The sequence below is a fragment of the Notechis scutatus genome, chromosome Z (assembly GCF_049901735.1).
Source record: "Notechis scutatus isolate UNSWTSFEM ecotype Mainland chromosome Z, rNotScu1.2, whole genome shotgun sequence".
Taxonomy (NCBI): Eukaryota; Metazoa; Chordata; class Lepidosauria; order Squamata; family Elapidae; genus Notechis; species Notechis scutatus.
Genome location: NC_142025.1, coordinates 43569897 through 43592757, shown reverse-complemented (window position 1 = coordinate 43592757; position 22861 = coordinate 43569897). Strand labels below are relative to the sequence as shown.

At 36.2% G+C, this 22861-nt stretch overlaps 1 protein-coding gene across 1 annotated transcript in view; it reads left to right on the top strand.

Annotated features, from left to right (window-relative positions):
* Positions 1–22861, top strand: part of COL1A2 (collagen type I alpha 2 chain) — a 48170-nt gene that overhangs the window by 6274 nt on the left and 19035 nt on the right. Inside the window, exons 5-30 of the mRNA XM_026675677.2 lie at positions 2797–2841; positions 3660–3713; positions 4145–4198; positions 4598–4651; positions 5702–5755; positions 6584–6637; positions 8096–8140; positions 8326–8379; positions 8482–8526; positions 9557–9610; positions 11007–11105; positions 11383–11427; positions 11550–11648; positions 12487–12540; positions 12649–12756; positions 13829–13882; positions 14004–14102; positions 14628–14681; positions 15176–15274; positions 16468–16521; positions 17261–17314; positions 17404–17457; positions 18694–18747; positions 20250–20294; positions 20923–21021; positions 22153–22260. Coding sequence (XP_026531462.2) covers positions 2797–2841; positions 3660–3713; positions 4145–4198; positions 4598–4651; positions 5702–5755; positions 6584–6637; positions 8096–8140; positions 8326–8379; positions 8482–8526; positions 9557–9610; positions 11007–11105; positions 11383–11427; positions 11550–11648; positions 12487–12540; positions 12649–12756; positions 13829–13882; positions 14004–14102; positions 14628–14681; positions 15176–15274; positions 16468–16521; positions 17261–17314; positions 17404–17457; positions 18694–18747; positions 20250–20294; positions 20923–21021; positions 22153–22260 — 1692 coding nt within the window. The remainder of the gene's footprint in view (positions 1–2796; positions 2842–3659; positions 3714–4144; positions 4199–4597; positions 4652–5701; positions 5756–6583; positions 6638–8095; positions 8141–8325; positions 8380–8481; positions 8527–9556; positions 9611–11006; positions 11106–11382; positions 11428–11549; positions 11649–12486; positions 12541–12648; positions 12757–13828; positions 13883–14003; positions 14103–14627; positions 14682–15175; positions 15275–16467; positions 16522–17260; positions 17315–17403; positions 17458–18693; positions 18748–20249; positions 20295–20922; positions 21022–22152; positions 22261–22861) is intronic.

Sequence of the window (22861 nt, the reverse complement as noted above, 5' to 3'; positions counted from 1 at the left end):
AGCAATGATCTTATGGTTACCAGTTGTCTCCAACTTTTTTCATACTTGGTAGTTTATTTATAGGTATTTTCTGTTTCCTTTCATATAGATGTGTTTAGAGAAATGTCCCAATCAATTGGATCTTCAAATTAACCTTCTAAATTAGCCAGCCAAGTTATCTTACCAAAATATGATGTGGCATACATTCAGTGGTGATGTCATTTGTTGCAGACATATTCTATAGTTTGTGGTAATACCATAAGTTGGAATTGGAAACACAGACACAGTATATTTCCACAACTAAGTGGCCTTCATATACATTAGGACTCTCAAAAACCCCACATAAAGTCTCAACTCATTTAGAAGGCAAAGGACATGGAAATCTGCATTAGTTTAAAAATTTCAGCCATCCTACATATTTTGGAATGAGATTGTCAGAAGATATCTGTTTCTTATTGCATTAACATATTGTTCCAATGGAAGAAATACTTAATGGTTATTTGGTTGCTTTCCTGTTTCATTACAAAACTAGGTAATATAATCAAGCTTAGAGAACACCAAAAACTCCACAACTCTTGTTCGATTTAAAGGACAGGCCTGAACTATATATTCCATTGTATGGCCTTTTATATAGTAAAAATGTCTCAGTAGATATGATCTCTGGTCTTGGATGTCAGTGAAGATAGAGATAATATATTTAGCTTTTTAAAAGTTTTTATTACCTATTCCAATATATTTAGAATCAGTTTTATCTAGCAATTAAGCACCAAACTAGAGGCCAGAAAATATGAGTTTTAGTCTTCTTTTATGCCTGAAAGCCAGCTAAGGAGACTTTGGGGCAGCCACTTTTTCTCAGACCCACTCTTCACAGTGTTGTGGTGAGGAAAATAAAATGAAGAAGTATTCGATGTGTTCACCACCTTGAATTATTTATTACAATAATAATAAAGGCAAAATAAAAAACCGCAAATAAATAAATATTGTCACAAATGATGTAATATAATATCAGTTCCATCTGTAGAACAAGAGGCATAGTAGGAAGTATTGCCCTCTGGGGAAAAAGGAAGGGAATATTAATATCAATTTACTTAAGCTTCCCTTTTGCAAGCAGAAATTGAGAAATTTCACAAAAACAAAAAATAATTATTCATGCTTTCCTCCCTTCAGTTATCTGTGGGCACTAAAATTAGCATTTTTAGGGAACTGAAACACTGGAAATTGTCATGGCAAGGACTATGCGAAAAACATCCTAATGTTATCTCACAGCTGAGTGAGATCTCTGAGCAGCTTCTCTGTTTCCTGGCATCTCACTCCACATTGTTTGGAGATCCCACTCCAATGTCACAGAGACATTTTGGGAGAAAAACAAGGAAGAAGAAAGGAAGGAAGGAAGGAAGGAAGGAAGGAAGGAAGGAAGGAAGGAAGGAAGGAAGGAAGGAAGGAAGGAAGGAAGGAAGGTGGACTGAGAACGTTACTCTTTTAATTCATGTTTAGATCCGAGCCACATTGTAGTCATTAGGAAATATAACCAAGGTTCCTGGATCAGAGAAACTAATATTCAGGAAGCCTTCATCATACATATGATAAATAAAAGTGGCTACTCTCTTAAACTAAAAGGGCAGAATGAGAAACGAGTAGGCTGCACCCCTTATTACATAAGCAGAACAGATTTTATTCATGCCATAGAAACTTATTTTCCAATTCTCAACTGTAGAGAAGATTAAAAAAGTCCATGGGGCATTGCAGAAAAGAAGGAATTTTGATCTATCAGCAGCATCTGTTAGTCTAGTTGAAGAGTCCTCTCCTATTATAGTGAAACCTCAATATTGTCAAACCCCAATGATGAAAATCACCAGGTGCTCCAAGCAGTAAGATTAGGAGACCATTCTGTCCTTTTGTTTATACAACTAAAATCTTAAAGGATGCAGATCAGCCAGAAAAGAAAAAGGGGAAGGGGAAAAGGAGTATTATTGATATATATTTTTTGTAAAATAAATTTTAAAAAGACTTGGGCCAGTTACAAAAATGTTATTTAAGCCAGACAACTATTAAAGTCTTCTAGATAGAGATGAAATGTTCTGAATAAAATGCAATATTTTCATCAGTTTACTGAATTATATGTGTGAAATTACAAGACATCTCCTGGGGCTGCTGTTACATTTCATTTTTATACGCTTTTTTCATATTTGACAAGCTCATACCATGCTTGACAAGAACTATTAGAAAACAGAACTCAGTTGCTGTTCATTTGCATTTCTAGCATAGCGAGATCCACTGGGATCCACACATATCTAATCCAACTCAAAATGTACAATTTCTGAAATCGAAAACTGTGCCTCCAATTAAAAAATATTCATTCTTCAAAAGTAGTAAGGTCAGCTGTCACAGCAACAACAACAGAGGATCATGCAAAAATACCACAATAGAAAAAAAATATTTTCTTTTAAGCAAAGCCAGGCTAAAATGTAAATGTTAATTCTCCTCCAATCAAAAATAGTGTAGTGCTTAAATTCAAATTAGATAGACCAATGTAGGAATTAAACATATGTTTATCAATACTGTATTAACAATCTTTTACATAGAAAGAATAAGACAATATTTGCTTTTTTAATGGCTCAATGATTACAATAAACAAAGCCTTCAGTTATGCTGGATCTCAAATCCAATAATCCCCCGATATCACCTTCATTGTTATTTTAATGCCATTAATACTATTTCTTCATACTTCAACCTAGACAAATTATTACTGTATATTTCATGAGAGATTATCCAGTGTTTTATATTAACTTGACCTTTTGAAACACCCCTTTTTTTCAGGGATTAATGGGACCTAGAGGCCCACCTGGAACCAATGGACCTCCTGTGAGTATATTCTGATCATTCCAACTGATAGGAAAGGAGTTTCATAAGCTTGGACTGTCAAAAGCATGAGTTGCCAATATGAATGACTCTGTTACCTTGAGGGTGACTAGAGTGTTCCACATTGGCAAATTCCATATTATAATCCTCAACTGATGATCAAATATAACATGACTTTGATTTTTTTAAATTTTCTGCCATGGTAGAAAAGCTATCCTTCCTTGTTTGATTATTCTGTTTTGCCTACTTCCCCATTTAAGCTTTAATATTTAATAATTGCTGGCTTTACACTATTTACTCAGCCATAGTGTAGCTTATCATGGTATAAATTTAGCCACTGGGTTTGTAAACTAGTGTTTATGCTTACCAACAGCATCATTAAAACAAATCTTAATACAATGCGAGACCTAGTCACAGTTTTTTTTTACTATGACATTCTTGGCATTTCAATTAAATTATAAGGATAATTTGGAATGTTCCTTCTGTCCAAACAGATTAGTAGCATTCTCCTTTATTATTGGTTTTTCTGTGTCACATATTTCTTCCTCTGGGAAGTGGGAGCAGGGCAATCTCAGCCATTCAAGTATTGCTTCAAACCTTAAGCATATACATTTAATCAATAGTAATCATCTGATTTCAATAACTCTGCATGGTCACAGCTTGACCATTAGAGGTTTGCCAAAATTCATCATTGTATCATTGAACCCTGTGTTTACTGGTTGAATCTATTCAAACTATTCTCCAGGCACCTTTATTATAAAAAGGTGTGTACTTTGCTTTTTCTCACAAATATTGAATAGCATACCTTCTTTCTATTCTAGGGGTCTCCTGGCTTCCAAGGACCTCCAGGTGAACCGGGTGAACCTGGTCAAACAGTAAGTAAAATAGTGTCCTACTGTAAGAGTGGTTCTAATTATTAAATAACTATTTCATTTCATCCACAACATACACCCTTTGACAGTATGCATAACTCTACTGCTGATTGTTTTGCAGGAATGTATAGATTTATTTTTTTCAAATTAAATTGTGTAAGATGTTCTGGGGAAAATGAAATCTTGCTAGAAAGGAAGCTAGGATAATTGCATTGTATTGTCTTGTATTAATTGAAGAATGGTTTTAAATGAAGAATATTGAAAATTTAACTATGTAATGAACTATGCTCTCTTGAAATCTATAAACCATCTTAGGGAGAAAGGATTCAGAATTATGATTTTGATTTAGTTAAGTCACCATTCAAATGCAGAATGAAAGGAGTGACATCTCTTAATTTCCATTATCTTTTTCAAAATTATTTTTTTATCACTAGGGACCTCAAGGTTCTCGTGGTCCAATGGGTCCTCCTGGAAAATCTGGTGAAGATGTAAGTATTCATAGACACAAGCCATGGCTTTCACTAGCCGTATTTTATAATGTGCTTAATTATACTATTATGGAAAATATGCAGAATAATCTCATGACACAAAAAAAAATCAATGGAAATTTTGCATATATATCTAGGAAGTAACTTTGAAGAAATAAAATTTGTGCCTCTTAAAACCTAGAAACAAATAACAAAAGTTGTTCGGACCCATTCATGGAAGTCATGGGGATCAATGGCACTGAAAGCCATCTGCTGGGAGATTAGTGACTACCTTGGGGATTTGGTTGGCGATTTGTGGGAATGATCTGCTGGAATAGATGGACCATGTTCTGCTTATGTTCTTAAATGCAGGTTTAATTAATTTGCACATTAAAAAGTCAATTTTGGTCTCCTTCTTAGGGCCATCCTGGAAAACCTGGAAGATCTGGAGAGAGAGGTGTTCCTGGACCTCAGGTGAATATTGTATTTGGGAGTGAAATAATTTTTTATTATTTTAGTAAACTAAATCCATCATTGCATATAATGACAGAAATTTTAGAACAATTTTCTCCAAAGGAAGTTTTATTTGATGGCTTTCAATTATGCTCAACTCTAACTTTCAGAATTCCCATTCAGAATGGCTTAATGTCTACACTGATTGGGTGTGGGGGGGGGGCATTAAGAGAGCCAAAGTCCATCAGGAAGCAATGTCTCAATATTCCAAGTCTGTAATCATAATTAACTCCTAAAAGCCTCTTTACGAAGAAGAGAGGCAACAGCTCAGTGGGAGAGCACATTCTTTGAATCTACTAAGTCTTGCTTCCTTTCCTGTTGTTTCCACATTAAAGTTTCAATCTCCAAGTAAAGGAATAAAATCCCACCTTCTTCAGATGGTATTGGATGAAATAAAAAAATAGTTCCACTTGGATCTGGGCAGTTTTGCACACACGACACTCACACTTGGATGGGCCAGTGACTATCTCAATAAAACAGATAAATGATTTATTATGTTGGCAGGAGATGAAACTTGGCCCACTCGCTGTCCATCTGCCACTTCCTCTGTGTGGCTAGAATTACAGTTCTTACTGCAATGATGATGATCAAAGCACATACATTGGATCTAGTAATATTGCATGTAGAGCAAATCAATATAGTTGGAGACCTCACTAATATTTCTGGAGAATTTTTCTAAATTACAGGCATAGTTATTTAAATTCTAAACGCTCAGAAAGTTGCTGACTTGTTGAACTCACAGCCTCTCACGCAATTTATAGAAACAGAAAATAGAAAGACCGAATCAGCATTCTAACCAACACTCTTATATTTGCATTGTTAACCCCATAAAAGCACAGGCCTTTTTCAACCTCATTTGATAAGATACTCGATTTGTAAAGTTGTCCCAGGATACTTAAGATCTTATGCTACATGTTCAGTTTCCTAATTGGTCTCTTTATATCTGTTTTACATATTGTGTAAATGTGTTATTTATACAAATTAAGCCTATTCTCCTATGTTATTTTCAAGGGTGCTCGTGGCTTTCCTGGAACTCCTGGTCTGCCTGGATTCAAAGGAATAAGGGTGAGTGTCTTATAGAGATGTGAGAGAACCTAATAAAATGGTGGCACCTTAGAAGATAATATATACAACTGTTTTTCAGAGGTGGAAGTAACTCCTAAAATTTTAGGGCACATTTATAGAAGATGTTATCCTCATGAACTGCCATTAAGAAACTAGAATTGGAGAATCATCAAATATACAGAAAATAATATATTTACTGTAACCATGAAGTACAGCCTTTGTTATTAATAAGAGAATTAGCATTTATCCTATTCCCTGCATGTGCCAGATGCAATAGCATCCATAACAGATCAGAACTGTCCATAACCATTGGTTATGTACCATTCTTAGCTACACTAGCAGGAGAATGTTTAAAGCAAGGGTCTTCAAACTTGGCAAGGGTCTTCAAACTTGTGGACTTCAGCTCCCAGAATTCCTGAGCTAACATGACTGGAGGAAGAATTCTGGGAGTTGAAGTCCACAAGTCTTAAAGCTGTCAAGTTTGAACACCCCTGGTTTAAAGCACTAGTTTCCTAATAATGTCAGCAAAGAGTTCAGTGAGACATCAGCAATCCATTCTGATCAGCTACCTTGGAGAGGGAGAAATACAAGAAATGATAGTGCTCAGGCTTTCTATAAAATTCCATTCATGCATCCAGGAGGGAGGGAAGAAAGGGATGAATAGAGGGAATATGAAATTATAAATTTGAAGGGAGGTGTTATCTAAAGAATGTGTGAAGCTTCCCTCTTTGAATGTGTATCAGGTTGACTCAGCCTTCCATCCTCCCAAGAATATTGTTCCATAATTTTTATTTATATTACATAAAAGTAAATGTTTCTCCACAACAGGGACACAATGGTTTGGATGGTCGCAAAGGAGAACCTGGATCTGCCGGTAACAAGGTAATATAATTACTATAAATTGTTTCTGAGAATATGTACTGGAGACCTGTAAGGTCAAGGTAAATGCACAAAGAGACACAGAAAAAGATAGAAATTTTAGCACAAATCCTGTTTTTAAAAAAAATAACAGTGGTCAAAAGTTCTATGGTTCCAGAAAGCACATCTATACAAAATTATAGTGAGAATGAACAACATACATACATACATACATACATACATACATACATACAACATACATACATACATATATAATGTATACACACACACACACACACAGTATTGCAATCATGTATTTACTTTCTTTAGAATAAAGCCAAATGAATTCTCTGAATAAATCAATGCAGAATGAGAATTAGATACTAAGAAACTAAAAAAAAGCAAGAAAAAGGCTGCTTTTTGGGAGTTATTATAAGCAGGTTACCACTTGATCTTGAGATTAAGAGGCAAAAATCTTGCAAGGAGAGAGGCAGAGAATAAAATATTTTGGATCTCTTTTATGACAAGTAATCATATTCATTCATTGATTCAGTTCCTTCTCCAGTTTGTTTAGGAAACAGAGTGAGGGTAGAAATATAACTTGGAATGTATTGATCCCAGGATTAACTATTGACCTGGGATATCAGACTTAATTATACAACATACCATGTTTGTCTATACATTACTTTTAGAGTATATCTTGGTTTTTCCCTAAATTATATCACAGCCTTTTTGAAGACACTTTTTTTCAAGTTACAACAAATATTCTTTTGACTGAAAGCTTAAAAAGTTCAGCAGATCAAAATAAAGCCCCTCTAATAAATTAGAGGATTTGTATTATGTTATATTATTTTTGGGAACATTAGCGATGGCTAGGTGTAGATCCATCTTAAGTTATATATTTTGTTTTTCCATTGAAATGAATAAGAGAATCCTAGTTGTAGGGAAGTTCTAGCAAGCTCTCATGCTTGTAAAATACACCTTTATCAGTTCAATATCCACCAAATAGAAAGACTGGATAACAATATTAACTAAACTGTGTCAAGAGCTAATCTATTAAATATAGCTGTGATATTTAACTTTCAGCCAGTAAAACATTCAAATCAAATGTCCCATTTATATGAATGTTACTGAATTGGAACTTAGTTCACTCCAATTGCTAGGAGAATCTAGGTTGACTAGTTTGTCTGGACAACAGCCAGTATTTATTGTGACCTTTTTAGAGGGTTTGAAAATGTATAATTAACTATCTTAATAAAAAGCTTTGTTTGATATTAATATTATTAAGTGTATGGCTGGTTGCACAATCAACCAGATGATTAAGAGTGGATTTGACATTATTACCCACCTATTGGGTCATTCCCAAGAAACTGAGATATTGATTGATGATGATGATGATCAGCCTAAATTTTCTAGCACTTTTTCAAATATATCCATAGTAATCTAATACAAATTTTCATGAGGTGTATTTGCTCTTTACAGGGTGAACCTGGTGCCCCTGGCGAAAATGGTACCCCAGGACAATCTGTGAGTGCTTTCTCTTTTATAACTTGCACAGGATAAAATGTATCGAATATTTTTAAGCATCATTTATTAATCTCAATTGTATTTCCCCCAGTAATGATGCCCAAGAAAATTAAACAAACTTCATGATGCTATTCTTATGCATACACTATGCCTTATTAAATAATTTGCATGTACTTTGTTTTCAGGGAGCTCGTGGTCTTCCTGGTGAAAGAGGAAGAATTGGTGGTCCTGGTCCTGTTGTAAGTTATTTTCTTCTTGCACAACAGGGTGTTTATTTTCTTTGTGTGCATAATTATTTTATTTTATGCCAGGAATTTAAAATTTATATTTATTTTCTTTAGGGTGCTCGTGGCAGTGATGGAAGCGCTGGCCCTGTTGGTCCTGCTGTAAGTCCAATTATCTTCTATCCAACATTCTTACTTTGAATGATGCAATTAGTGAACTGTCACTGGGTCTATCTCTAATCCATTTCACCTCTTCTCCCCCCCTTCCTTTATTTAGTGCATAACAGGCAGTTTTCAAAGCAATTTTCAACTATTTCCAAATATGTATCAAGGATTTTTATTTTTATAATATTTATTGTGGCATAAAACAATGAAAATCACATTTAAAAAGTGATAAAATGGCATTTTGAATTAATGATTAACACAGTTAAAGACAGGTATTACTTCTTGGCATTTTGGAAATGAAATATTATCAAGTCTTGTTCTTAGGGAATTTCTATAGACTGTTTAGCTAAAATTGCATGTTTCCTTCCTGGATAAGTTGAGAAACAATTCCAACCATACCTTCATATTTATAAAGAATATCTTAATTTTTAAACAGGTGCATTATATTTTAAAGCAAACTCCTAACACACTACTAGTTTTGCATAACTTTCCCAACATGGTTTTTAGTTTAGTATATTTAATCTGTCATCCGTAACCAGACAACCCATCTAAGTTGTTATACAGTCCCCAAAAACAAACCTCAGCTAAAAGCAGGTTCTGTTAGGAATTCACAATATATTGTAGTGAATCTTGAGAGAGAATCTGGTTTCTTGATATTCCATGATATTGTAATCCATGATATTTCACCAGGCAGAAAGCTCTAGTTTTCTAAGCCACAAATTCTTCCAAAACCCTCAAGGGGCTGACAACTTCAGCTTCTCCTGGCTGGCAGTGCCATCCCATCACTGCTGCACCTGCTTAACAAATATTTTCAAATGATTTTAGAAGACATTTCTTCTCTTACAATTTTTGCCAGTCATATTTTTCCTTCCTATGTCATTGCTAGTAAATTATTACTTCAGTAAAAAAATATAGAGTGGCATAAAGTGTATTTTAGCCACTCCATTAAATGTAATTCCTGTTTTTTTGTACTTTAGATAGGTTCTTGTAGATATCTAACCATTTGCTTTTGTCTTTTATCTTGCAGGGTCCTATTGGTGCTGCTGGGCCTTCTGGATTCCCTGGTGCTCCTGGAGCCAAGGTATAGACATGCTCCAGAATGAGAAAATATATAAAAAAGCCTTGTTCTCTAGATCCTCAGATACTAAGTAGAACATCAAAACAAACAACTTCCAAACAAAAGACATCTAACAGCCTTATAGTTTCAAAGAATATTGAGAATTTCCAGCTACTAACTTATATTATTTCTCAACTATTAGTCTCACATTTTTTGAAGAAAAAGGTTTTTATGAGTGTATCTGCATTTTTAAAAGATCTTTAAAAGTTTCTTTGGAGATTATATGATCGACTACTGGGTTGCTTCTGTATGTAAAGCAACCTTGTCAGTCATTGTAACAACATGGTAGCCATTTCAAACATTTAGGTTAATCAACTCTCCAAATCTGATAACTGATTTGTTAGAGCGATTCCCCACTACTCTAGTAATGTATCCTTCAAAATTAAAATTGCAGATAAGGTGGAATGATATGAAGTAATTGTTTTTCACAATTCCATATTTTCTTCCCATTTCATAAAACGAGTTGCACAAAATTATCTTTGCTTTTCTACCAGTCATCATTACATTGTGGTAAAATTATCTGTATTTTAATAAAGGCCTTTTTTGAAAGGCAATAGTTTCTATGATACAAATATAAATTTAAGGATATCAATATGTTTTTAATATTTATTGGTTTTTAGTTTCTCAAACATACTATACTTGAGACAGTAATGCCCTATGCATCTTCTTCTTCTTGTGCCATATTTGTTATCGGACACTGGCGATCATGTTGGTGAACTTATTTTTATCAACAATCATATGCATGCCATTTTTTTTCTAAACTAAATATTAAAATGACTGTAGTAATTAATTTTTCATCTCATTGATAAGTACAATGTGATATTGCCACTGATAGATTGATAGATTTAAAGCACTTACATTTTATCTACTCCCTTAACAATTTTACTAAATTGCAAGAATTTCATAAAAAAATAAAACAATGTATGTAAAAGAAAAAAAATGTGTATATAGTCACATTAAAAGATTTGGGAAATAAATACCTTTTAAGCTTTCTTCTAAACTATAACAAGAATGCATCTTTCTTCTAAACTATAACAAGAATGCTAAAAGCAAATGCTTTTAGAATAGGAAAGCTCCATCGGGAAATGTTACTGATGTTGAACAAATTCATGATGAAATCTGCAAACAGTGCCCCGTTGAAAACACTGAGCATGGGACAGACTGTGAAGCAATAGATTTATGCAGCATTTGGGCATTTGCATCAAATTGAGCAGCTTGAATTGGATTTTAAAGTCAAGAGTAGAGCTATGGCCAAAACTTTAAATTGAGTTATCACAAATTTGCACTAAAACTAACCACACCTGTCTAATATTGCTATCCTGTCTTTGAAAACTGATTGTTCCCAATCTGTTCCTGACAGGGTGAAATCGGTTCTGCTGGAAATGTTGGCCCAAGTGGACCTGCTGGTCCCCGTGGTGATATTGGACTCCCTGGTGCTGCTGGACCTGTTGGCCCTGCTGTAAGTTACACAGAGTCTCTGCCATTGATATTATAAATGTGGCTGGGGAATTCTGGGAAGTCCACACGCCTTAAAGTTGCTCAGGTTGAGAAACACTATTTTAGAGCAACTATTTCCAACTTGATATTCTGCTTCAAGAATATTATTACAGAATTCCCAGCCAGTATGAATCCTGGGAGGAGCTTTAGTTGAATAAATTGCACCCAACAATCACGAAATTACTACCATGTACTTTTGTAAAACCAATTAATTACATATATTTTGCTCTCTTTTTTAGGGTAACCCTGGTACCAATGGGCTTGCTGGTGCTAAAGGTGCTGCTGTACGTATGCTTGTGTTGAATGTATTTCCTCACAGGGAAGATTGCTTTTGGGGTTGCAGAGACACTCCTAGCATTGTAATGTGGTTTCCTTTTTTTTTTTCCCCTTTTCTTTTTTTGTACAGGGTCTTCCTGGTGTGTCTGGTGCTCCCGGCCTGCCTGGTCCTCGTGGTATACCTGGTCCAACAGGTCCCTCTGGCGCAGCTGGTGCAAGAGGACTTGCTGTAAGTTCTCTTAAATGCACTTAAATCATTTTGTAGTTGCTGCTCTTTCAAAAGCACGCATGACCCCACCCCCCTGCGCATGCATGCACAATGACCCCCGCATGCACCCCGTGCCTCTGCTGGCTGGCAGGAGGTGCGTGCGCATGCACAGTGGACCTGATCCAGGGCGACGGCTCGCATGCCGGTAGAGATGGCTCTGTGTGCCACTTCCGGCATGCGTGCCATAAGTTTGCCATCACAGATATTTAGTGAAAACCGCCTCCAAGTTATTGTGGCTTAATCCCGTCCTAAATCCATAATGTATAAGCATTCTATTTTCCACCAAGATTTCTCCACCATTTAACATTTTAAGTCCATATTGTAAGCTTATATAGCTATCATTAAATTGTGAGAGTTAAAAGGAATCCCAGTCATGTTGTTCACTCCCAGCTGAAGTCATATTCAGCGCATCCTCACTAAATTATCTGTCATGCTATATAAACAACATTTCTTTTTTTTTTTCCCCCAACTCATCTCTTTCTTTTGATCTCTGAATGAGTACATTTTCTAAGCCAGGACTGAAATTACTCTAAATCAAAGTATAATGAAATAGAAGTTTGCTAAAATGATTAGGAAAAAGCAGAGAATATTTGTTTAAAGATGCCTGCTTTGCCCCCACCCCTGCCACCTTAAAAGTCAAGCAGTAATCCAAACTAGAATCAACTTGATTGGTATGGACGAGCATCTTAGTGCATGGTTTTTAAACTCAGCTTTTTCTGTTACAGTTCTTCTTGAAAAAATATGTACTTAAGAGAAGAAACTAAAATACTCTTCTCTGATATCTTTTGTTTGATTCTAGGGTGAACCTGGTCCCCCTGGATCCAAGGGAGAGACTGGTAGCAAGGGTGAGCCTGTGAGTAATATACCAATATGAAATGCATTTAATTTTCAGAATGGCTTTTCATCCAAGGGAACTGAGTTAATAAGCTAGTGACTTTCCTGCTCTCTTTACCACCCACAGGGTGTTGCTGGCCCTACTGGCCCAGCTGGTCCATCTGGTGAGGAAGGCAAAAAAGGCTCCAATGGTGAACCTGGCTCATCTGGTCTACCAGGATCTGCAGGTTTAAGAGTAAGTCTCTTGCATGCCATCCATAAAAAATAATGCTCTAAAAACATTTGGAAAATCAACAAGAAAACATTCTATGGTGCAAATCCTTCACAAAAGCATATTCATTCTCCTTGCAATTACGAAGCTAAATAGGTGATTGGAAAAACCTCCCAAAATTATATAGCGGTGTAAGATATTCCGAGAATGTGTCAGACATTCCTAGAAAGTTCACTTCCCCATCTGATAATGGAGGTCAGAGGATGACCTCTATTTCATCTTACTGTGATTGTAACAATGAAATGAGGAAAGACTTCCACTTTGAACTGCTGGTTCCAACTTAAAGGTACCCAACAGACCAAAGCTTTTTCCTTTATATGTAAAATATGTTTTTACAAGTTCATGTAATTGCTGGATTTGGTCTAACAAGACACAGATTTTAATATGTTTAGGACCAGATTTCTAATTGAAAGGTCCCAGATACTAAGGAGGAAAAACAGACAATAAAATAAGAGAATTGGGGATAATATATGCTACGTGTTAAACTTTTGTGAATGCCATAGTATATTTATTTTTACCTTTTAATAGTTTAACAGTTTAACAGATGTGCATAATCTCCAAACTTTCACAAGCTTAGAAATGAATTATGATATGATCTGCTTCTTTCCCAACATATAATTTGTTGGTCTCCTGAACTGATTCTGAGAAAAGAAGCAATTTCTATGCACACCTAATGAGTGAAAAGAAGTAATAGATATACATTCATGCCTAATGCAACCTATTTGTGCTAATGCTGAAATCATATATTTCATACCACGGGAAAGTTCTGGTTCTTTAAATTTTGTTGTGTTATATAATCCATAAAGCTACTAAAAGCTGAGTCTTCAAAAGACTCACTTTTTAGTTTCAGTCCTGTTTGCTAAGTTAAAATTAAATGATAAAGTGCAGGAGAACTAGCATTTTGGATTTTTCATAATGTCTCTTTCCTCTGCACAAAGAGACAGTCCTTTGTACATTCCAATGTACATGCTAATGCCTTATGTGTTTACCGAAACCCTTTTCCAGTTCTGATCACAAGTTGTGATTTCTTTCATAGGGTGTTCCTGGATCTCGTGGTCTCCCAGGATCTGATGGCAGAGCTGGTGGTTTAGTAAGTTTTTTTTACAATCAGTTTTATAATTTAGACAAATAAATTCCCCTCTACCCTATCCCATAAAACCAGCCAGTGGACTGCTGCCATTATGTCCTAATGCAACCCTCTTCCTTTGTAGGGCCCAGCTGGCAGTCGTGGTGCTACTGGTCCTGCTGGTGCTAAAGGTCCCAGTGGAGACTCAGGTCGTCCTGGTGAGCCTGGACTCATGGGTGCAAGAGTAAGTAAAGAACCTTGTGAAATCAATGAATAGTAAATTCAGCCGCATTCCGAATTTATATGGACGTTTTTGTTTTCCCAATGACAAGTTTTAAAAACATAGCATTTTAAAGAAAACGTTTATCAGATCTAGTAAAGGGATATTCTATACATTCATGACTTTATCTGCCTCCCCTACCAGTGCTGTAAGCAGGTTGTTCCTCTTCATGTTTTAGACATTGCAGGCTCCTATTTAGTATGTTGCCCTCCTATGCTCTTTCCCACAGCAGAAAGTCATATGCCGAACTGAATAATGGGTAGTGGTGTCACTTTTAAATATATTTGCCCAATTTTGGCAAACAAATCTAAGTAAATTCAGTAGGGCATCTCTAGATTCTCTAGTTTTTGATAAACAGAGTACACTGCATTATATTATATTTATGCCCCTATTTAAATATGCGTGCAGAGTGATGTTAGGTTTCCTATTCCAGTTTTAAGTAACTCAAAAGACACATTAAAGCTAAATACTGTATCTCTGTATATTTAGGGCCTCCCGGGACAGTCTGGAAGCCCAGGCCCAGCTGGGAAAGAAGGTCCTTCTGTAAGTATTCCCCTCCCTTTTGTTCTGCAAGGATTGAGCAGTAGATACAGCAGTAGATATTTTAAATGCATTTTCTGGATAGCATTTTTATTTTATATTGACGTTTTTATACTAAGCTTTAATATTTGAATCCTATTTTTCTGAGATAATTTTTAAAAAATATGGACTGTTCAAAGATTAATAACTAAGCTATGGACTGGAATTTCATTTTTATGTATAATGTATCTAACCAATAGCTGTATAGCCAAAGCTATTAATTTAATATATTTTTTCTAGTTATGTAGATCCACATAATCATGAAGGGAGAGAGTTATTTGATTTTTTTTTTTTGAGGGGGGTACCAAACAGTGCTATAAAGACAGCCATGTAGAAAAATAATGAACTCTGAAATGTCATCGTGGCCAATTGAAAGTGTCTTGCTCTCAATGGTTACACAATATTCAAACAGTGATACTGTATACTACAATGCAAGGTATGAACTTTTCTTCCTGCAGGGTCCAGCTGGACCTGATGGTCGCCCTGGCCCAACCGGCCCAGCTGGTCCACGAGGTGAACCTGGAAATATCGGATTCCCAGGACCAAAAGGTCCAAATGTAAGTACTATTCAATAGAATATTATGATGTTGACAAATAACACAACATCAGTTTACATTGCTATCCATAGAACCAATTTTATGGCACTCCACTGAATGACACCTCATCTGTGCACACCAGAAGTATACTACTCTAGCACTAACACTTTTGTCTTACTTAACACCACTTTGCTGATCCAAGAATACTTTGGATTTAACTAGCAGACCCATTTATGGAATCCTCTACTTTCCTTTGTCATTTTAATTCTCTACCAAGGAAAAGGCTTTGCCTCACTATGAGAAATTTATTTTTGGCTTAGTGCTTAATTGTAAACCACTTATTGTTTTAACTGTTGGTGGATTTCAATTATATTTTCTTTTTTTCATTTTGGAGTGTATGTATGTGTGTGTGTGTGATGGTTTAATTTTTTACCAATGCTTGAATAAGGAATGGTGTGGGTGTAACATTTATTTGTATTCATTTCTTCCATGGTTGTAGCAAATGTCACCTAAATCTTGCTTGGGTGTGAATAATGTTATTGAACTGGAAGAAAATGACAAATATGTTTAGTTAAATGCATCCTGAATCTAATGATAAGATATCTAGTCAAAACCACAGAATAAATTGCTTAGGAAAACTATGGAATTGTTACTTTTTGATGTGTTTGAGGCAACTTCTCCCTTGGATAAATATAAGAGCTGGTTAGAGAAGTAATGATTTGTCATTTCTCTTTCAAATCTACACTTATGTGATTTCAAGTCTACACTTATGTAATTTTCATTTTATCTATTTTTTAATTGGGGGGAAGTTCCCCAGGCAATATGTCTGTAAGTGTAGCTCAGGATGTTTTATTCAAGTGGATGTGAAGAACTCATCACTTTGGCAATTGTTTTCTTGCCAGTGAAAGTATATGCAGGCTTCAGCCTGGATTGCTGCTTGTTCTTTTATCAGAATTCCTAATTTACTCATTCCTTCTTAGTCTGAGAAAGGATGAGCCAATAGATAGCAATCGTAAACAGCAGAAGCAGCAAATTCAAGATGTCCATCATGATACATGTTCTGCTAGTGCAGGCATCTCAAGAAATGCTCAGCTGTGCCAACTATAGACGCTGTACAGAAATATAGAAAACTGGAGCCACTGAAAGTATTATGGCAGGGTGGCTGTTATTCATTTTAATGCAGTAACTTATTTAAATGTGTTTCATTTTATCAGGGTGAACCTGGCAAACCTGGTGACAGAGGCAGTGTAGGTCTGACTGGTCCACAGGTAAGTGAGAATAATTTATACTCTACTTTATACCTTATCTTTAACTATTGTCAATAGTTAAGAGTCTGCAATAATTGAATAATTTATAAAACAGAAAAAGACTGCTGCATTTAAAAGTTCTCTGGCAGTAGTCATAAGGTATCATTTTGAATGATGGTTACATGAAATGGAAAAAGATACTGTACTGATGCTCCAAGACATCATTCAGGTATCTGGATAATCAGTTTTAGCTTATTGTAAGAAATTAAACATTTCCCCTGCCTTATCTTCTGCCTACAAGACAATATTTTTAAGGGAGAAATCTACACAAACAGATTATATTTTAAGCCACACTAACATTTTATAGCAGTGGCCCCCAACCTTTTGGGTACCAGGGATCGATTCCATGGAAAAAGATTTTTCTGTGGACCCAAGGGGTATGTCATTTCATGTGCTGCCTGCATCCTGTGGATGGGACTTTGCTTGTTTGCATGGCACATCTGGCATGTCCTGGCCCAGTGCTGGTCCCCTAACCAGGGGTTGGGGACCCCTGTTTAATTGTACAATACTGAACGTTTCTATATCATATCTACTAGTGAGAGTTCCATATTCATTAAAAATAATGTTTTCCTCATGTTGAAATCAGTTCCCGGTAATTTCAACAAAAATCATGGAAATAATTAAATAAATAAACAAACACAGTGTATATTTTAGAATATGATTGTCCACACTATGAACAACTGAGGTTTTGTGGTTCTAGGGTGCTCCTGGTCCTGATGGAAACAATGGAGCTCAAGGTGCACCTGGTCTCAGTGTAAGTACAAGATTAATCCAAGTTAACCTTTGATGCTTCTTTGCCAATGGTTTATTTCCCATTGTTTCAATTTTAATTATTTATTTTAGGGCAATGCAGGTCCAAAAGGTGACACTGGTCCAGCTGGTGCTCCTGGCTTCCAAGTAAGTAAGGTTATCTTTTATCCAGTCTTGCCTTTTCTTGAATGGAATAAAGGCTCTTTGAATGCTGTTCAATATCCCAACAAACCTTAATGACTGAAATAGAGTCAAATCATTTTATTCTACCAAGTAAATTCAAATGCTTTACTGAACCTATGTTGCTAGTTAGATGATATCTTGCAAAGTGCACTTACTAAAAATAGGCATGCATAGAATTCAAAACACTAAGCTTCAGTGGCTCAAAAATAATCCAGATTATAAGAATTGAAGACACTGTTTTTGATTGATAATAGATACACATGTTTGCTGTGTAGTACTCCATTTCAGAAGAGGTATTTTGCAATAAACAGGAATGTGAAGTCAACCCCAGTTCATTAAAGAAATTAGATTTGCTTGGACAGTCGCAGAGAGTCGCTATGTTCACATCACTAGGCATTTTGAAGCATCTCTTTCAAATCAGATCTGAAGTATTATATTGCTATATTCACCGTATGCAGGCTTAGTGGATGGGGCCAAGACGTGGAAGGACTTGGAAAGGGAAATCAGTTGCAGAGAAACTGAGATTCACATATAGTGGTTACTTTCATGTAGAAAGTGGTTTTACAAGGGAACTTTTGGTTTCCAATTCAAAACTCAATAATAAGATTGAATAGAGCAGTGGCGACCCAACCATTGAATCTTGAATACCCATTTACCTGACATTCCTCAAATTATCACATTTTCCATAGCTTCCAGCTATAGGAGAATTAAGATTTGGGCACCAGGGACTGGTTCCATGGAGAGTGGTTTTTCTGTGGACCGGAGATGGTGTGGTTTAGCATTCTACCCAGGGGCAGATTAAGGCTCACTGGTGCCCTAAGCACTGACAAATCTTGGTGCCCCTCTCCTTTGTACATACTCTACAAACAAAGCCATATTCTCAACTTTGTGGTGCCCTTTGGACCTGGCGCTATAAGCACGTGCTTAGTCTGCTTAATGGTTAATACACCACTGATGCTTCCTGAATCCTACAGATGGGGCTTGCTTGTTGCATGGCCTGGTTTCTGGTATGTTGCGGTTATGTTGCGGACCAGTGCCGATCCATGGACCAAGGTTTGGGGAACTCTGGAATACAGTACAGTAATAGGGACAGATGAAGATATTTATTTTATAGCATGACTTGCGCTTTCTCTTATTTACAGCACATAAACAAATTACTGGGGATTGTTTTTCCTTCATCTGTTCATTTATTTTCTTTAGGGTCTTCCTGGTCCCTCTGGTTCAGTTGGTGAAGCTGGCAAACCAGGTGAAAGGGTAAGGAGTAAAATAATTCAGATTATTCCTCATGGTTCAATTAAGAACATTCTACTTCGATTTAACAAAGTTTTTTTTTTTTAACATGCAGTGGATAAACTGCAGATTGTGTTCAGTAATTTGGTCTTCCCAAGTCGTCATCCTTCTAAGGGTCTTCCATCATCTCCAGATCTTGGAGCCATCTTTAGATCTTGGAGCCATTATTTTTATAAAAAAGTATTGAGATTGAGGGAGTGGTTATGTTTCTTGGGAAGACATACTTCTTAAAGTGTCTGACTCCTAGCAGTGAGTTTTCTATTTCTCTGCTATAATCAAATTACACTAAAACCAGTGAAAATAGAATGTTTAGCAGATAAATATTTCTTCAGCATTATTTGAAATTCCCTTTTTTCCATAAGAAGCAGATTTCATACACCTGCCTACCCATCTTCTGGCAAATTGGAGGAGCAAACTTACTGATTCTTTTTGTCTTGTGAAACAAAAAACAAAATACTGGCATTTAAAAAAGGGAGGGGGTGTTAGTTATTTTGTATTTTTAGACAGCCTTCAACAAGTGACATATGCATTGGACACAAGTCTTTCTTTACCTCCAGAGTTTCCCTTTCTTTTAATCTCACAATTAAGAGTAAAGTCTCCTTTTATTCCTTGAAACCAGCTTGAACCTGGTGACTTTACTGATTTGTCGATGTAATTTTCATGACAACAATACAAAACTGGTTTGCCACATTGCAGCGTCTTAGAATCTTTTCCCATTTCTTAATGTGGGGATTTCCTGCCAGAAAATCCAAGTAATAATCACAACCAGCACTATTTAATTGTTGAGATCATCCAAGATTTACTTAAGTGTTGCAATATCCTTGAGTGAAGCTCACAGCAACCCTGAGCAGTCAGTCTAACCTAGCATCATTCAAAACCTTAAAGAAAATTTGAATCTCAAGTACCCATTCACTTGACAGCCCTCAAACTATCACATCTTCCATAACTTCCAGCTATAGGAGAATTAAGATTCCCAAAATTCCCAATTAACATGGCATTTGGCCATACTAAGTGACGATCCTGGTGACCGTGAGCCTAATTCACCTAGAGGACACCAGATTAGAGAATACTGCTCTATATGCCATAAATAAATGTCATATTCTGCCACAAATGTCATATTCTGCCATAAAGTCTAACAGCATTTGAGAAAAAAAAAAGAATATTGTTCTCTTCCTGCAGTACTAAGCAGCATTTTAGTGGCCAAGGGATGGATTTAAATTATTCACAAGTTATTCTGAACGGTACAGTGCATTTTAGTGAATTATAACAAACAATCTGGCAGAAAGGTATCATCTGGTTTTACTCCTTTTAGTGAGCTGATTGTCTTTCTTTTGTTCAGAATATCTATTGCCTTTTATCTTTCTGGATGAAACTATATTTAGATCTCAGAATGTCATATGAATTCTGAGGCTGTGGTAAAAAATCCTTTTAAAGAATATGTAAACAAAACTTTCTTTTGTGCCTAGGGCGCTCATGGTGACTTTGGTCTTCCTGGTCCTGCTGGCTCAAGAGTAAGTATATACTTTTCTGCATCTTAGTATTTTTTTCCCTGCTGTATTTGAAATACAGTAGAATATAGTATTAGGTAGTACTATTATACTAAAATTTGAAAGGTCACATTGGAAAAATCAAAGTGTGAATTGACTAGGAGATAAATCTAGATACCTTCTGATCTATAAGCAAAACTGGTAGTGAATCTAATGGAATTTTATTTTTAATTGAAGTCTCTCAAGAATTCTGAAAAAATATTTGGAAGAACTTCTGGAAACTGTTATATATCTTAATCTGAATAAATAAATAGTCAAGACTTATTAAAGTGCCCCCTGCCAATCTCTAGGTTAAGCTCAATAGACCAAAGATGGACACAGTTAAACCTAAACTAGGGGTCTCCAACCGTGGCAACTTTAAAGTCTGGTGGACTTCAACTCCCAGCAAAACTGGCTGGGGAATTCTGGGAGTTGAAGTCCACCAGGCTTAAAGTTACCAAGCTTGGAGACCCCTGATCTAAACTATCTTAAGTTGCTGTGACATCTGTATGAACCAACAAGTGTACAACTTTCCACACCTTTCCAGTTTCTGCATTAATGAGATTGAGGCTCCCGGATTGCCATTTACTTTATACTAATCTGCTTCCTTCAGGGTGAACGTGGTGCACCAGGTGAAAGCGGTGCTGCTGGTCCTGCAGGCCCTCTGGGAAGCCGTGGCCCATCAGGTTCACCAGGTGCTGATGGTAATAAGGTAAGGCAGAAGGAAGGGTTGCTATTTTTCTTAAATCCAGGAGAGGGCAGTGTGAAGGTCTTGTGGGAAGAATCCAGTGGGATGCAGAGAGCGAGAACATCTATATTATTTCTAAAGCACCAAATCTTCATTGTGAAAATGAGATTTTAGTATATCTTCTGTAAAATTTTGCAATGTGTAGAATATGCAGCTGGGAAACATCAAACAATTAGATAGTGAAACAATATGGCTTTCAACTCTTTTTTAGCATGGGCTTTATTACTTTCACTTAAAAACAGAACTTTAAAATGTTATATGTGTAACATTGAAACTTCCTTTCGTGATAAAAACTTTGGGCACATGCTTTCAAAAATTCACTTCATTTTTGTTTAAATAACATCTTGTTATGTAACGGTGATAGCTGTCCTTTGATAAAAAGGCACTTGGAAGTCATTTGCACCAGCTTATCTATACAAAAAGGTGGAATGACAGTTTCCTCTGTGGGGTATTGAGGAAGAAAAGGGAAACAAAACATATCACTAGCTTTGCAGGAAGAGGACATTTTAACTGACAGTCTACTACACTTTGTTCTAAACATTGCTGCTTTGCTGAATTTGAGCAGGGAAAACAAGACCCTACTTGCCCCTACTATGAAAGGAAATAATATTGCATTTTTCTGTAATCTATTTTTTTCATCTATTCTGGATTAAACCCCTCCGGAATGTGTAACAATCTGAAACAAATCCAATTTATCAGAGATCTACTTATATATGTTTAGCATAAATACATAGTTAAGATATTTTCATCCAATTCTAATTGCTTGAAGAATGCTGGATAAAAATGTCCTTCAAGATGATGATGATGCCCAATAAATTCATTACAGGTTATGGACCATAATCTATTATGTCAGTCCAATATAAGTTTGTAAAACATATTGGTTTTTTTTTAAACTTTCCAGTCTAGGATGAGACATTGATTGGACTAGAGTCTTCAGCTAGCTTCTGGCTCCTGGTCTAGCATCTTAACCATTGCATCTCTCTTTAAATGCCTTAACACTGATTTTCTTGCAAAAGTAACAAATGAGAGTAGCAGGAGAAACCTTGCCTGGTTTTCTTTTGAATCCTTAAACCTTTTCCTTTCTTGTTTCGCTAGGGTGAACCTGGATCTGTCGGTGCACTTGGTAGTGCAGGCCCATCTGGTCCCAGTGGAGTTCATGGTGAGAGAGGTGCTGCTGGTAGCCCAGGTGGCAAAGGTGAAAAGGTAAAAGAAAGCTATCCCATGATTAAGAATACATAATTTACCATCAGTTTTCCACAGGGAAAAGGCAACAGTAGTGCACATACTTGCTATCAGAATATCCCCAACATGACCAGAAATGGCAATGGCACTTAGACTTATATACTGCTTGACAGTGCTTTACAGCCCTCTCTAAGTGGTTTACAGAGTCAGAATATTGCCCCAAACAATCTGCCTCCTCATTTTACTGAGCTCAGAAGGATGGAAGGTTGAATCAACTTTGAGTCGATGAGGATCAAACTGCCATCAGTTGGCAGTCAGCAGAATTAGCCTGCAGTACTGCGTTCTAGTCTATTGTTATATTGGAGGGGTGGGGGGAGAGACTTGATCAAAAAGCACTAATAATCTTGCTCCAAAGCACTTTGTAATGCCAGGAGAATGAGAAGTGGGGGAAGCTGAATTGGGGGTGTCTCCAGAATCTGGGCTCCAAAGACATTTTTGCTCAATTTCTGAAGAAACTTTCAACTTCTATAATGCTCTACCAGCGTGAGCAATGTGTTTAGAAAATACCTGGTTTGTTTTTTTTATAGTTCTGAGGGTTGGCTCACATGTGAAACTATGCAGT